Below are 15882 nucleotides of genomic sequence, written 5' to 3' on the forward strand. Positions count from 1 at the left end.
AATAAACACAGAGAAGTTACTGGTTTAGAAGATGTTGTTAAAAGCAAGACTAGGGGGCACCTGAGTGGCTCAGTCAGTTAAGTGTCTGCTTTTGGCTCAGGTCATGATCTCAGTGATCTCAGGGTCCTGGAATGGAACCCCATAATGGGCTCCCTGCTCAGCGGAAGGTCTGCTTCTTCCTTTCCCCCTGCCTGCTTGTGGTCTCTCACTCTCTCTCTCTCAAATAAAATCTTCTAAAAATAAATAAAAGCAAGACCAGGAAATGCTCCTATAGAGTTGAGAAAATGAATGTCAACATACCTGTGAAAGGGACAGAACCCCTAAAATAAAAGATACTGCAACAGAATCAGTAATCTTGCTTGTAGCTATGGCCAGGTGATAAGTCTGTGTTTCTGGTCCTGTCTGCTGCTAATCAGGAGTCATTCTTACAAATAAAATACTATCTTCCCAGAAGAATTGGTACAAATCTCCTATAAATGGTATTCAAGAAATAAGCTTTGGAAGTAAAGTAAGTCAGTCTCTCCTTTTTCTAACGATGTTATTTGTTTATCTAAGAGACAGACATAGCAAGCAAGAGAGCACGAACTGGGTAAGGGACAGAGAGAAGCAGACTTCCTGCTGAGCAGGTAGCCTGATTCAGGGCTCAATCTCAGAACTCCAGGATTATGATGATCATGATCTGAGCCGAGCGGAGGTGCCCAAATGACTGAACCATGTAGTTGCCCCTGGCTACTTTTAATCTAAAATGAAGGGCAGCCCCTGTGGCGCCGCGGTTTAGCGCCTCCTGCAGCCCAGGGCGTGATCCTGGAGACCCTGGATCAAGTCCCACATCAGGCTCTCTGTATGATGCCTGCTTCTCCTCTGCCTGTGTCTCTGTGTCTTTGCCTCTCTCTCTCTCTCTCTCTCTCTCTCTCTCTCTCATTCTGTCTCTATGAATAAATAAATAAAATCTTAAAAAAAATAATCTAAAATGAAAAATAATGGGGCACCCGGGTAGCTCAGTCAGTTAAGTGTCCAACTCTTGATTTTAGCTGAGATCATGATCTCAGGGTCCTGGGATGAGCCCTGCATCATGCTCCCTGCTGAGTGGTGTGTTGGCTTGTCTCCCTCTGCCCCTCCCGCAGCATGCATGCTCTGTTTCTTTAAAATAAATAAATAAACCTTTAAAAAAATAAAATGAGGGCAGCCCGGCTGGCTCAGCAGTTTAGCACCACCTTCAGTCCAGGGCCTGATCCTGGAGATCCGGGATTGAGTCTCATGTCTGGCTCCCTGCATAGAGCCTGCTTTTCCCTCTGCCCGTGTCTCTGCCTCTCTCTGTGTCTCCCATGAATAAATAAATAAAATCTTTTAAAAATTATTTATTTATTTATTCATGAGAGAGAGAGAGAGGCAGAGACACAAGCAGGCTCCATGCAGGGAGCCTGACGTGGGACTCAATCCCAGGTCTCCAGGATCAGGCCCTGGACTGAAGGTGTAGCTAAACCGCTGAGCCCCCCCAGCTGCCTGATAAAATATTTCTGACTGATAAATCTGAAAAGGAATTTGAATCTAGAATATATCTTAAAAACTCTTACTCCAATACCAAAGCTAGACAAAGACATTATAAGAAAAGAAAGTTACAGACCAATATCCCTTATAAATATTAATACAAAAGTACTCAAAAAATACTAGCAAACCAAAGCAGTATATTAGAAGGGTTATACACTATGACCAAGTAGGATATATTCCTGGAATGCAAGAACGCTTCAACAAATGAAAATCAGTCAATGTAATATGGATACCACAATAAGAGGACAAGGGAAAAAAGGTCAGCTCAATGCAGAAAAAGAATTTGACGAAATTCAATATCCTCTCATGACAAAAACACTCAATAAATTCGAAATACAAGGGACACCTGGGTGGCTCAGTGGTTGAGCATCTGCCTTTGGCTCAGGGCATGATCCTGCAGTCCCGGGATCGAGTTCCACATGGGGCTCCCTGCATGGAGCCTGCTTCTCCCTCTGCCTCTGTCTCTGCTTCTCTCTCTGTGTGTGTCTCTCATGAATAAATAAACAAAATCTTTTTTAAAAAATCCAAAATAGAAGAAAACTTCCTCAATATGATAAAGGCAATAGATGAACAACCCATACCTACCATCACACTCAATGGGGAAAGACTGAAAACTTTCCCCCTAGAATTAGGAACAAGACAAGAAGCCCAGGTTTTTGGTGGTGGTGTTGTTTTTAACATTTTATTTATTTTTTAAAGTAGGCTCCACATCCAATGTGGGGCTTGAACCCACAACCCCAAGATCAAGAGTCGCACATCCTGTATTGACTGAGCCAGCCAAGTGCCCCAAGGAATCGACTTTTGCCACTTCTTTTCAATACTGTATATAATATAAAGAAACAAAGTAGAAAGGAAGAAATGAAATGATCTCTATTCACAGATGACAAGATCTTATATCTAAAAAACCCTAGAAAAAAAAATAAAAAATAAAAAACCCTAGAGATTACTCACACACACACACACACACACACACACACACACACTTGGAGCTAAGAAATAAATTCAGCAAAGTGGCAAGATGCAAAATCAACACACAAAAATCAATTGCATTTCCATATGCTAGCAATGAATAATCCAGAAAGGTAATTAGGAAAACAATTCCATTTACCATAGCATATTAAAAAGAATAAAATACTTGGGAATGAATTTATTTATTTTTTTTTTTTGGGAATGAATTTAACTAAGGAGGCAAAAGACCTGTATACTGAAAACTACAAAATACTGCTGAAATAGATTAAAGACCTAAATAAATGGAAAAACACCTTGTGTTCATGAATTGGAAGACTTAATATTAAGATGGCAGCAATATCAAAAAAATCTCCAGATTCAATGTAATCAAATCAAAATCACAAAGAAGATAAAGTTATGAAAGAGAAGTGGTGGTTGTCAAACACTGCAGATGCACCAAATGCCATTTAATGGTACATTTTAAAAAATGGTTACTCCTGCCTAGTCTGAACATTAGTTTGCTTCTCTTTTCTTTTTCCCCATTCTATTTAGGAAATTTTCAAACATAAAGTTGAAGCAATTTTACAGTGACCACTCATATACTCACCATCTCGTTCTAGCATTAACATTTTACTATACTTACTTTATTGCATAACTATCCATCTCTCTACCAGTCCATTTTATTTTTTGATGCATTTCAAAGAAATTGTCAACATCAGTACACATTACCCCTAAATATTTCAGCATGTACATCATTAACTAGAACTCAACATTTGCTTTACATATTTTTTTTGGTTAAACTGACACAGAATAGGGATGCCTGGGTATCTCAGTGGTTGAGCATCTGTCTTTGGCTCAGGTCGTGATCCTGGGTCGTGAGATCGAGTCTCACATCAGGCTCCAGCGGGAAGCCTGCTACTCCCTCTGCCTATGTCTCTGCCTCTCTCTGTTTCTCATGACTAAAAAAATTTTTAATAAATAAATAAACTGGCATAATAAAATGCAAACAAATTTTAAGTGTTTAAGTGTTTGCTGAATCTGGCAATACATACACCCAAACCTCTATCAAAATACAGAACAGGGGCAGCCTGGGTGGCTCAGCAGTTTAGTGCTGCCGTCAGCCCGGGTATGATCCTGGAGACCTAGGATTGAGTCCCACATCAGGCTCCCTGCATGGAGCCTGTTTCTCCCTCTGCCTCTGTCTCTGCCTCTCTCTGTGTGTCTCTCATGAAAAAAAAAATTAAATCTTAAAAAAAATATATATATATATAAATATAGAACATACCATCATCCTACAAAGTTCCCTTCCTGGTTAAACCCATCCCTATCCCACCACAGACAACTATTGCTCTAATTGTGTCCCTAGCACAGATTTATTTACCCTGTTATAAAGTGTTATACAACCGGAATCCTAAAGTGTGTATTCTTTCGTCTACAGCTTCTTTCATTCAACATAATCTCTTTGAGTAATGCTTCTTTTAGATCTTCAATTCTCAAATTCAGAGCTAGGAGAGTGCTCCTACGCCCAATACAGTACTTGATAAAGCTCAGAAATAGCTCCTCAATAATGTGACGTGTATTAGTTTCCCATTGCTACTGTAAGAAATTACCAAACTAGGTGATTTAAAATAATGCAAATTTATTATCTTACAATTCTGTAGGTCAGAAATCTGGAAATGGGTCTTATGGGACTCAAATTAAAATGTTAGCAAGGGGGGATCCCTGGGTGGCGCAGCGGTTTAGCGCCTGCCTTTGGCCCAGGGCGCGATCCTGGAGACCCGGGATCGAATCCCACATCAGGCTCCCTGTATGGAGCCTGCTTCTCCCTCTGCCTATGTCTCTGCCTCTCTCTCTCTCTCTCTCTCTCTCTCTGTGATGACTATCATAAATAAATAAATTTAAAAAAAAAATAAATAAATAAAATGTTAGCAAGGGGACACCTGGGTGGCTCAGTGTTTGAGCATCTGCCTTTGGCTCAGGGCATGATCCCAGGGTCCTTGGATCGAGTCCCACATCAGGCCTCCTGCTGAAGGGAGAGCCTGCTTCTCCCTCTGCCTATGTTTCTGCCTCTTTCTGTTTATCATGAATAAATAAAAATCTTTTAAAGAAAAAAGATGTGGGCAGCCTGGATGGCTCAGCGGTTCAGTGAAGCCTTCAGCCCAGGGCCTGATCCTGGAGACCCAGGATCGAGTCCCACGTCAGGCTCCCTGCATGGAGCCTGCTTCTCCCTCTGCCTGTGTCTCTGCCTCTGTCTCTCTGTGTCTCTCATGAAGAAATAAATAAAATCTTTAAAAAAAAGAAAAAGAAAAAAGATGTTAGCAAGGTTGCATTCACCAATCTCTAGAGGAGAATCCTTTCCTTGCCTTTTCCAGCCTCTAGAGGCTACCCAAAGTCTTTGGTTTGTGTCCCCTTTCCAGCAATCCATCATTCCCACCAGTTTTTGTTGTCACATCTTCAACTTTGATCTTCCACTCCCTCCATTTTTTTCTTTACATAATTTAACTCATTTATTATAGGCAAGCAATGTTTCAAATGAAAAAAAATCCTTCAGTCTTCCAATAGTTGACTTTACTGTGACAACAGAAGTGGTCTTGTAGGGATCCCTGGGTGGCTCAGCGGTTTAGCGCCTGCCTCTGGCCCAGGGCATGATCCTGGAGTCCTGGGATCAAATCCCACATCGGGCTCCCTGCCATGGAGCCCGCTTCTCCCTCTGCCTGTGTCTCTGCCTCTCTCTCTCTGTGTGTCTCTCATGAATAAATAAATAAAATTAAAAAAAAAATTGGTTTTGTAGGTTCAGACACCACTAGCTTCCATTTTCATGTAGGAACCACAATGCCAGTTCATGTTTTCATCTTCGGTTTGTCACAGAGGGAGCACAAATGTACTTGGGAGTGCTGGCTTATTTAGATTTTCTTTTTCTTATTTTTATTTTTAAAGATTTTACTTATTTCTTTGAAAGAGACAAATCAGGAGAGGGGCAGAGGGAGAGGGAGTGCAGACTTTTCGCTGAGTAGGGAGCCCTACTAGAGACTCCACATGCCCTTCTGAATAGTATTCTATGAATAGTATTCCATGAATAGTATTTCAATTAATATTCCACAATATATTTATTCATTCTTCTACTGTTGTGGATAGTTTCTGGGTTTTGGCTATTGCAATTGGTGTTGCTGTGAACATCTGAACACGTCTTTCAGTAAATATATGCACTTCTTTCAGTAAATGTATGCATTTCAGTAAACCTTTCGGTAATATGCATGAACTTCTGTTGGGTATACATGGAGGAGTGGAATTGCTGGGTCCTAGGTATGCATATATTTAGCTTTAGTAGTTACTGCAAGTTTTCCAAACTACTTGTACCAACTTACACTCCACTTGTATTTTAAGAGTGTTCCATATTTACAAAACTTACTTTTGCCTATATAGTCTATTGAATTTGGTTAAATTATGAAATAGAATGGATACCCACATGAATTGTAAAGCTATATTATGTCTTCAAAGTGGTTTCGCTGTGGGGATGGACAGCTTTTTTGTTATATCTCTAGAACTTTTCTTCTCTGTTCCTATGAATATTACTTAGTTGGGAAAGCTTGCAAAAACAGATCAAGAGATAGATGATCTGATTTGTTTCCCAGTTTTATTACTCATTTATGAGCTGTAATTTAAACACAAGTTTTCTGACTGACATAGGGTACAGTAAGCACTTAGCTAAGCACTTAGCTGAGCCTGGAAGCCAGATCACTTTGAATTTGGCTCTGCCGCCCGTGGGCAGTCACCTGGGCTTTCTGCCCCTCAGCTGCTGCGTCCGTGAAAGGCAAGACATTTGCAACCTTGGGGCATGGGCCAAACCAAGTACCGGGTAGGAACCGGGGCTGGCGGGGCCCTGAGTACCCAGAGCAGGAGGGGATGGGCCATCCCTCACTTCCATCATCTCCAGAATCGGCCTCAGTCTTCTTCGCTCGTCAGCTTTTACTCACCTGCAAGCCCAGGAGATCTGCATCTGCTCGCAACAGGTCTCACGTAAGTAGCAGAAAGGAGTAGCTCCAATCCGTCAAAACTTCTGTTTTAGGTCCTGTCGCAGAAAAACCAGGGGAAAAGAGAGCCTACAGTCTCTCAGCGCACGGCACCTACACACCAGTCTTTCCCTCAGCCTTTCAAATAGGCCGCTCCGGAACGACCAATCACTGCCCGCCTTCTTCCCCTGTCCGCCCGGCGCCGTCCAATCAGCGCACGTCACCTACGGTTGACGGCGCTGCGGCCCCGACTTCCCTTCTGGCTCTTCCCTCGGTAGGTAAGGGCAGACAGGGAAGGCGAGGGAGGTTGAGGCCGGGGAGACGCCATGTTGGTTAAGGGCAGTGCTATGGACCTTAGGGACTTTTTGAGAAGATAGGAAAACTCTAGCGTTTCCACGTATTCCGGAACCGTCTCCTGGCGTAGCACTGAAGGGTTTTTCCCATGGCGCCGCCTCTGGCCCCGCTCCCGGTGGATGTACCCGGGGAGGCCGGGAGCAGACCCACGAGAGAAAGCAGACCTGGGGTCGTGAGCTTCGCGGACGTGGCCGTGTACTTCTCCCCGGAGGAGTGGGGGTGCCTGCGGCCGGCGCAGAGGGCCCTGTACCAGGACGTGATGCAGAAGACCTACGGCCTGCTGGGCGCGCTCGGTGAGGCCGGGCTGTCCAGCCAGCACCTAGTAATCCGTGGGGAAGTGGTACTGATGTCCCCAGAGACGAGTGGGCTGAAATGTGGGCACTGAGGAAGCACCCTCATCCTCCCCTCTCAGGTTCTCAGGCGGACCCAATGTTTCCCCTCCGCAGGATTTTCAGGCCCCAAACCCGCTTTTATTTCTTGGGTGGAAAGAGAGGTCGAGGCTTGGAGCCCGGAGGCCCAGGATCCAGAGGCTGTCATCAGAGACAGGGGAAAGATAACAGGTACTTCAATTCAAACCCAGTATGGGACCTTTGAGAACCCCCTCCCGCAACACAGATCCACTGGACACAGTGCCCCCTTTACAGCCCCATCATATCTCCCTACACCTCGTCTTCAGAAAGTTCCAATCTCACTGCAAAATGGCTCAGAGAACCACTAAATTGGGATTTACTGCACCACTTAATTAGACAGGGAAACCCTGGTTTAGTGCAAAATAGAGCTTGAGTTGACAGGGCAGCCAAGGGAAAGGAGAAACACATCTGTAATTTGATTTTTAAAAATTTTTAGTTATTTATTCATGAGACACAGAGGGAGAGCCAGAGACACAGGCAGAGCGGGATGCGGGACTTGATCCCAGGACCCCAGGATCAGGCCCTGAGCTGAAGGCAGACATTCAACCACTGAGCCACCCAGGCATCCCTGTAATTTGATTTTTGTTGTGTAATATAATGAAGACAAGTGTTCTTTTTTGGATATTATGTGGATCACACGGTAATGATAGTGTCATTCATCAGAGATTTATTTTATTTTTAAAGATTTATTTATTTATTTATGATAGACACACACACACAGAGAGAGAGAGAGGCAGAGACACAGGCAGAGGGAGAAGCAGGCTCCATGCCAGGAGCCCAACAGCGGACTCGATCCCGGGACTCCAGGATCCTGCCCTGGGCCAAAGGCAGGAGCCAAACCGCTGAGCCACCCAGGGATCCCTCATCAGAGATTTTATTTTATTTTATTTTTATTTATTTATTTTTTATTTATGATAGTCACAGAGGGAGAGAGAGAGAGAGAGAGAGAGAGAGAGGCAGAGACACAGGCGGAGGAAGAAGCAGGCTCCATGCACCGGGAGCCCGACGTGGGATTTGATCCCGGGTCTCCAGGATCGCGCCCCGGGCCAAAGGCAGGCGCCAAACCGCTGCGCCACCCAGGGATCCCCCTCATCAGAGATTTTAAAGTCAAGAAAATGTGTTTTCTTTGCAGCCATGTCCTAATAAATGCTTATTCCCAGGTCTTCCTATGGTACTGAGAGTACAATCCAAGTGTAGACATTTTGGCAATGGCCCTGAATGGTACCAAGGGACATCATTTAATGGCTACTTTGCAAAAGGATCATAAACAGGTTCAGGACTATAAGCTCTATGAGGGCTGAGACCATCCTACCCTTACTGCCTGACATAACAGTAGAGCTTAAATATTGTTGACATCTCCATTTATTTCCTGTTTTCAGAGCTTTCTTGCATTAACACCATCCAGACAATGAAATCCGCTTTTACTCCAGGATAGCTTTCTAGGCTTGATGCGGCCCCAGTCTCAGAACCTGCCAGATACTCAGACATTCATGCTACTTCCCAGGGCAGGCCACTGTATGGAACTATGGAATGTGCTACTGAGTTTCAAGTTTTATCTTTTCCCATCCCAAGATCCAGGGATGTGAGTGAAGAAAAAGAACTGAAGAAGAGTCCAAAGCAAAAAGAGATGGAGCATGAGGAACTGTCTGAGGAAGTGTCTGTCGAGGAGTGGTTGCCATCCAGCAGGCCCCCCTAGTCACAAAGCTGCAGGCCCAGAACTCTGCTGGAACTCTGGGCAGAGCCCTATCAAGCCTTGGTTCAGGGGCACTCCAAACCGTAAATCACCCTACTCTTGCTCAGACTGTGGCCGCAACTTCAGTTACCCCTCCCTCCTGGCCAATCACAAGCGGGTCCACTCTGGGGAGCGTCCCTTCCCCTGTGACCAGTGCCAGGCTCGTTTCTCCCAGAGCAAGTACCTGCTCCAGCATCAGTTCATCCACACAGGTGAAAAGCCCTACTCCTGCCCTGATTGTGGGCGATGTTTCCGCCAGAGGGGTTCCCTGGCCATTCATAGACGGGCTCACAGTGGGGAGAAGCCCTACCCATGCCCAGACTGCAAAAGTCGCTTTACTTACCCCTACCTGCTAGCCATTCACCAGCACAAGCACACAGGTGAGAAGCCCTATAGCTGTCCCAGCTGTGGCCTCTGTTTTGCCTACAGCTCCCTGCTGGCTATCCACAGGTGCACACATACAGGCGAGAAGCCCTACCCCTGCCCAGACTGTGGCCTCCACTTTACCTACTTGTCTCTCCTCAGTCACCAGTGCATTCACTCTGACAGCCAGCCCTTCACCTGCCCACAGTGTGGGAAAGGCTTTAAGCGCAAGTATGCCTTGGAAGCCCATCAGTGGATCCATTGCTCTGGCAAGAGGCCAAGGTGGCAGGGACCCACAGTAGGGCATTCAGAGCCGATCCTTGTTTTGGGAGACCAAGATCCCCCAGTTCATTTCCGGTATTTTTCAGATATATTTCAAGAATGTGGGTGATAGAGCTCACAAGAGATGATTAGTTTTCTTTGGAAGGGAAAAGGCAAAGTTTATGCCTGCGAGGGATAAGGAATGGAAAGGAAGTAGCATTTAAAGAAAACAAAGCTCTGAGTTAAGGGAACACGGAGCTGGTCCTTTGGATGGAGGCAGGAGTCTGAAACTTGGGAGAGTTCTTCCCTGCAAATCATTCACCTACCTGGCTTTTTCCCCTGGATTGTTCTCTCCCATAGAGCATTCTGCTTTCTGGCCTGTATATCTCCTGTTCCTCAGAGATGGGGTCCCCGAGACACAAGAGCCTATTAGAGGAGTCGGTACCCTCTGAGTATCCCCTGGAATAGAAGGCACACCTAGGGCCTATCCCCAATGGGGGAAGCTCATCCAAGGATTCTTTTAGCCAGTGTAGGTGAAATTTTTGGCAAGGAGGCACATGTGGTGTCAAGCCACTGTTGGCACTCTTTGGTCTTAAAATCCTAATGGTGACCATAGGGAGAACAATGGCTTCAGGTGGAGAACTGTCCTGCCCCATCTTACTCTGCACATAGGTATACAAAAGTGTCCAACTTAGCTTAAAGGTTTTTCCCCTCAAACTTTTATGAGTTAGTGATTGCAGTGTTTTTTTTCTTCAGATATTAGCATGTTCTCTGGATTTTACACCTCCTGAATAAAGATGTGTTCTTGGGGACGCCTGGGTGGCTCAGCGATTGAACGTCTGCTTTCGGCCCAGGGCGTGATCCCAGAGTCCTGGGATTGAGTCCCACATGGGGCTCCCTGCATGGAGTCTGCTTCTCCCTCTGCCTGTGTCTCTGTCTGCCTCTCTCTCTGTGTCTCTCATGAATAAATAAATAAAAATAAAAATAAAAATAAAAAAAGATGTGTTCTTGGGCCACAGCAGCGGGAAACATAATGCCAGCACTTTTGTTTAAGAGAGTAAATTACTTGTGATTAGACTTGAAATCAAGGCCAGGTATCTCCAGTCTAATTTTTATTATGCTTGTATGTGTCAGCAGTTAAATGTTTTTCTGACCCATTTTGATCTGCTAGTCTAACTTTTGATCAGGAGACTTTTTTTTTTTTTTAAGATTTTTATGTATTTGAGAGAGTGCACACAACAGAAGGGGCAGGAGGAGAAGCAGGCTCCTTGCTGAGCAGGGAAGCCTGATGCGGGCCTCCATCCCAGAACCCCAGAATCATGACCTGAGCTGAAGGCAGCTGCCTAACCAACTGAGCCACCCAGTCGGTTAGGCCAGTAGGACTAAGGACATCTCCATGCCAGGAGTCATACTGGGGGAATCAACTATCTCTTTGAACTAAAGAACGCTCTTGGAACCCCTGGGTTCCAAAAATGATCATTAATGGAAACTGAGTGTTATTCCACCTAACCACATAGCCTCTCCTGAATTGGTAGACCTGGATTCCAGGTCAGCTCAATCTCTACTAGCTGTGTGGCCTTAAGCATGACATTCAACCTTTCTAAGCCTTAATTGTCTCAGATAAAATGTGAAAGCACCTCACGTGTCATCATTTGAAGAACAAGTGGCTGAGTGCCCCCACAACATTTTATAAAATTTTTCTTTTTTAAAAAAATTTTATTTATTTATTCATGACAGACACACACACAGAGAGAGAGAGGCAGAGACACAGGCAGAGGGAGAAGCAGGCTCCATGCAGGGAACCTGATGTGGGACTCCATCCCAGATCTCCAGGATCACACCCTGGGCTGAAGGCAGCGCTAAATCGTTGAGCCATTGGGGCTGCCCCAAATTTTTCTTTAAGAGTTGTAAGGGGATGCCTGCATGGCTCAGTGGTTGAGCATCTGCCGTCAGCCCAGGGTGTGATCCTGGAGTCCCAGGAGTGAGTCCTACATCGGGCTTCCTATATGGAGCTTGCTTCTTCCTCTGCCTGTGTCTGCCTCTTTCTGTGTCTCTCATGAATAAATAAATAAATAAAATCTTTAAAAATTAAAAAAAAAAAGTTGTAAGAATTGTATGAGAAACACTCATGCCCATCATCTAGATTCCACAGTTAATCTATATTCTAGAATTGTGCTACATTTGTAGATCAATCCATCTCCTATCTGTTCATTTATGCATCTTATTTCACAGCACATTGCAGGCATTTTTATATTTCATCCCTAAACACCTGAACACAAGGCTAAGCTTTACATAATAAACTTTGGCTCTCCCTTAAAATTCAAATGTACTGCAACGCTTGGGTGGCTCAGCAGTTGTGTCTGCCTTTGGCTCAGGGCGTGATCCACCGTCCTGGGATCGAATCCCATATCAGGCTCCTTGCATGGAGCCTGCTTCTCCCTTTGCCTCTGTCTCTGCCTCTCTCTCTCTGTGTCTCTCATGAATAAATAAAATCTTAAAAAAAAAAAAAAGTTCAAATGTACTGGGGTGCCTTGGTGGCTCAATCCATTGAGTTTTGCCTCTTGGTTTCAGCTCGGGTCATGATCTCAGGGTTGTGAGATTGGAGCAGGGCCTGAGCTCAGTGTGGAGTCTGCTTGAGATTCTCTCCCTTTCTCTCTGCCCCTCACCCCGCTTGCACACACACACACACACACACACACACACTCTAATAAAATGTTTTTAAAAAACTCAAATGCACCCTGTTATAGACAAGTAAAATTTATAAATTATAATTACCTTTGTATGTTTTATAACTTCTTTTAATTATATCTGATCAAGATTCTGGAACAAACATATACAATTTGGTGGCCAATAAAACAATTTGAAAGTAAAAGCATCTTTGAATTTTTATGTTTGGCTGGAAAAACAACATGACACTGACCACTTAAGATGGTGCAGTTTTAGTCTTATAGTCTTTTTTTTTTTTTTTAAGATTTTATTTATTTATTGAGGGAGAGAGCACAAGCATGGGGAGAGCCGGAGCAAGAGGGAGAAGCAGACTCTCTGCTGAGCAGGGAGCCAGACATGGGGCTCAATCCCAGGACCCCGGGATCACAGCCTGAGCCAAAGGCAGACGCTCAACCAACTGAGCTACTCAGGTGCCCCTAGTCTTATAGTCTTATTACTTAACACCGAAGTTTATTGTTTAGTTCCATTTCCTTATGTTTTCTCCATCCCTGGTGCGAAAAGAAGCAATTTATAACACAGTACCCAAGTAAATAAAGGTATTTTTTGGTCTAGATAAAATCCTCTGGGGATGCCTGGGTGGCTCAGCAGTTGAGCGTCTGCCTTCGGCTCAGGTCTTGATCCCAGGACTCCCAGGATCACACCCTGAGCCGAAGGCAGACACTCAACCGCTAAGCCACCCGGGCATCCCTGTTTTGTTTTGTTTTTTTTTAAGGCAAAGTTGATTCTCTGTTTAGAAGGAGACTCCTATGTGAAGATACGTTTTTCCTTATTTCAGTTCTACACTATTCACCACAATGAGTGCGGTGAGGCCCCTCCAGGACTCATGTTTTAAAAAGTTATAAAAATAAGTAATTATTGGGATGCCTGGGTGGCTCAATGGTTGAGCATCTGCCTTTGGCTCAGGTTGTGATCCTGGGGTCCTGGGATTGAGTCCTGCATTGGGCTCCCCGCACAGAACGTGCTTCTCCCTCTGCCTGTGTCTCTGCCTCTCTCTGTGTGTCTCTCATAAATAAATGGGTAAAATCTTAAAAAAAAAAAAAGTAATTGTTGAGGCGAAATCAGCAGAAGTCATACCAAAAACCAGAGTATTCCAGGTGAAAAACAGCAAGGGTGGGGCAAGGAAACCAAAGATGGAGAAGGTACTAGCTTGGTCAACAATGAAGAACATTTGGGAACATAAAGGAGAGATAGCATGTGCTAGGGCAGGCAGGAGAGCCAAGCAAGGAATTCCAAGGCTCCCAGGTTCCCAGACCAGACAATGGACTGCTGTCAACAGAGATGTAGGTTTTGTTTGTTAATCCCAAGGACCAGCCCCATGTTCACCAAATAGCATCTGGCCTCCTGCCTGATGGCAGGAATAGTCCCAACGGGGATGTCTGGGTGGCTCAGTGGTTGAGTGACTGCCTTTAGCTTGGGGCATGGTGCCGGAGTTCCAGGATCAAGGCCCACACTGGGCTTCCCTTGAGGAGCCTGTTTCTCCCTCTGCCTATGTCTCTGCCTCTCTCTCTCTCTCTCTGTGTCTCTCATGAATAAATAAATAATTTTTTAAAAAGGAATATTCCCAATATACTATTAGATACAGCTATCTAGTATTTATAGTCCAATGCCACAAACTATTAAGATGATCCATCTTGACTAAAAACTAGAAAGATAACTGAATCTCAGAAGCAGAGGATACAATGCAGTACAGTAGGGAAGTCAGACCCTGGATGACAGCTGAGGCCCAGGCAAGTCTGGACAGAGTAGACCATAGGGTCAAGGAAGGATTCCCAAGGGAAAATAGTAATTTGAGATTTGATGCTATCCCTGGTAACTTAGAACTTAAAGAACCAATGGGATGCCTGAGTGGCCCAGTCAGTTGTCTGCCTTAGGCTCAGGTCATGGTCCTGCACTCCACATCAGGCTCCCTGTTCAGCAGAGTCAGCTTCTCCCTCTGTCCCCCACCCCACTTATGCTCTCTCTCACTCTCCCTCAAATGAATAGATAAAATATTTAAAAAATAAAAATTCAGAAAACACAGATAATGCAAGGAGAAAGGGAAGACACTTAGAAAATTTTTAAAAGGCAAACAATGACAATGGCAATCATATTACAATACATACATTTATCAAAACATGTACACCTTACATTTACAGTGTTCTAGGTCAAATATGTTTCAATAAAAAAGAGCAAACAGTTGACAAGAAAGGAAACAATCATAGCATGTATAGGAATTGTTAAGATATTAATTAATTAATTAATTCATTCATTCATTCATTTATTCATTTTAGATAGAGCTCCTGCAGCAAGCAGGGGAAGGGGCAGAAGGTGAGAGAGGAGAACAAGCAGACTTTGTGCTGAGCTTGGGGCTCGATCTCACCACCCTGAGATTATGACCTGAGCAGAAATTAAGAGACGCTTAACTGACTGAGCCACACATGCACCCCAGGAAACCTTATAATTTATTGCATTATTTTGGGAAAAGAGGTGAGGGAGATGGGGCTAGAAACTAAGCAAGTATCATAGCAGGATGCCTAAAAATAATTTCTAAAATAAATATATCAAGAAACAACAGTAAAAGCATATTTTTTCAAAGAGGTTTTTTTTTTTTTTTTTTGAGTGAGAAAGCATGTGTGCACATAGGTGGATGCAAGCAGGGTATGGGGGGCAGAAAGGGAGAATCTAAAGCAAATTTTTAAAAAAATAAAAGCTCAGGACGCGTGGGTGGCTCAGTGGTTGGGTGTCTGCCTTTGGCTCAGGGCAGGATCCCAGATTCCTGGGATAGAGTCCTGCATCCAGCTCTTCGCATGAGCCTGCTTTCTCCCTCTGCCTGTGTCTCTGCCTTCTGTGTCTCTCATGAATAAATAAAATCTTAAAAGAAATAAATAAAAGGTCTATTAGAAAGGCTAAGACTTAAAAGTGTATTGATCCAGTTTGTGAAGACGAAAAAGTCCTAGAGAGATGGTGGTGATGGTTGCACAACAATGTGAATGTACTTTTTTTTTTTTTTTAAGATTTTATTTATTTATTCATGAGAGACACAGAGACAGAATGAGAGGCAGAAACACAGGCAGAGGGAGAAGCAGGCTCCATGCAGGGAGCCCAACGTGGGTCTCAATTCTAGGTCTCCAGGATCACACCCTGGGCTGCAGGCGGCGCTAAACAGCTGCGCCACCGGGGCTGCCCATGAATGTACTTAATACCACTGAACTGTACACTTAAAAATGGTTAAGACGGCAGTGAAATATGTCAGACACAAAAGGACAGGTATTTTTTTTTTAAGATTTTATTTAATTATTCATGACAGAGAGAGAGAGAGAGAGAGGCAGAGACACAGGCAGAGGGAGAAGCAGGCTCCACGCAGGGAGCCCGACGTGGGACTCGATCCCAGGTCTCCAGGATCAGGCCCTGGGCTGAAGGCGGCACTAAACGGCTGAGCCACCCGGGCTGCCCAAGGACAGGTATTATATGGTTCCACTTACATTAGATACCTAGAATAGGGAAATTCATAGGCACATAAAGCAGATTGGAAGTTACCAGAAGGTGGGGA

General features: G+C 44.4%; 1 protein-coding gene across 1 annotated transcript; it reads left to right on the forward strand.

Moving 5' to 3' along the window:
* The first annotated feature begins 6786 nt into the window (after positions 1-6786).
* Positions 6787-10339, forward strand: ZNF785 (zinc finger protein 785). The gene is given in 5 exon segments (XM_041748524.1): positions 6787-7153; positions 7307-7420; positions 8189-8235; positions 8775-8951; positions 8953-10339. Coding segments are annotated over 5 exon segments (1347 nt in total). The 5' UTR covers positions 6787-6948; the 3' UTR covers positions 9757-10339.
* Positions 10340-15882: the final 5543 nt, after the last annotated feature.

Source organism: Vulpes lagopus, chromosome 3, assembly GCF_018345385.1.
Source record: "Vulpes lagopus strain Blue_001 chromosome 3, ASM1834538v1, whole genome shotgun sequence".
Taxonomy (NCBI): domain Eukaryota; kingdom Metazoa; phylum Chordata; class Mammalia; order Carnivora; family Canidae; genus Vulpes; species Vulpes lagopus.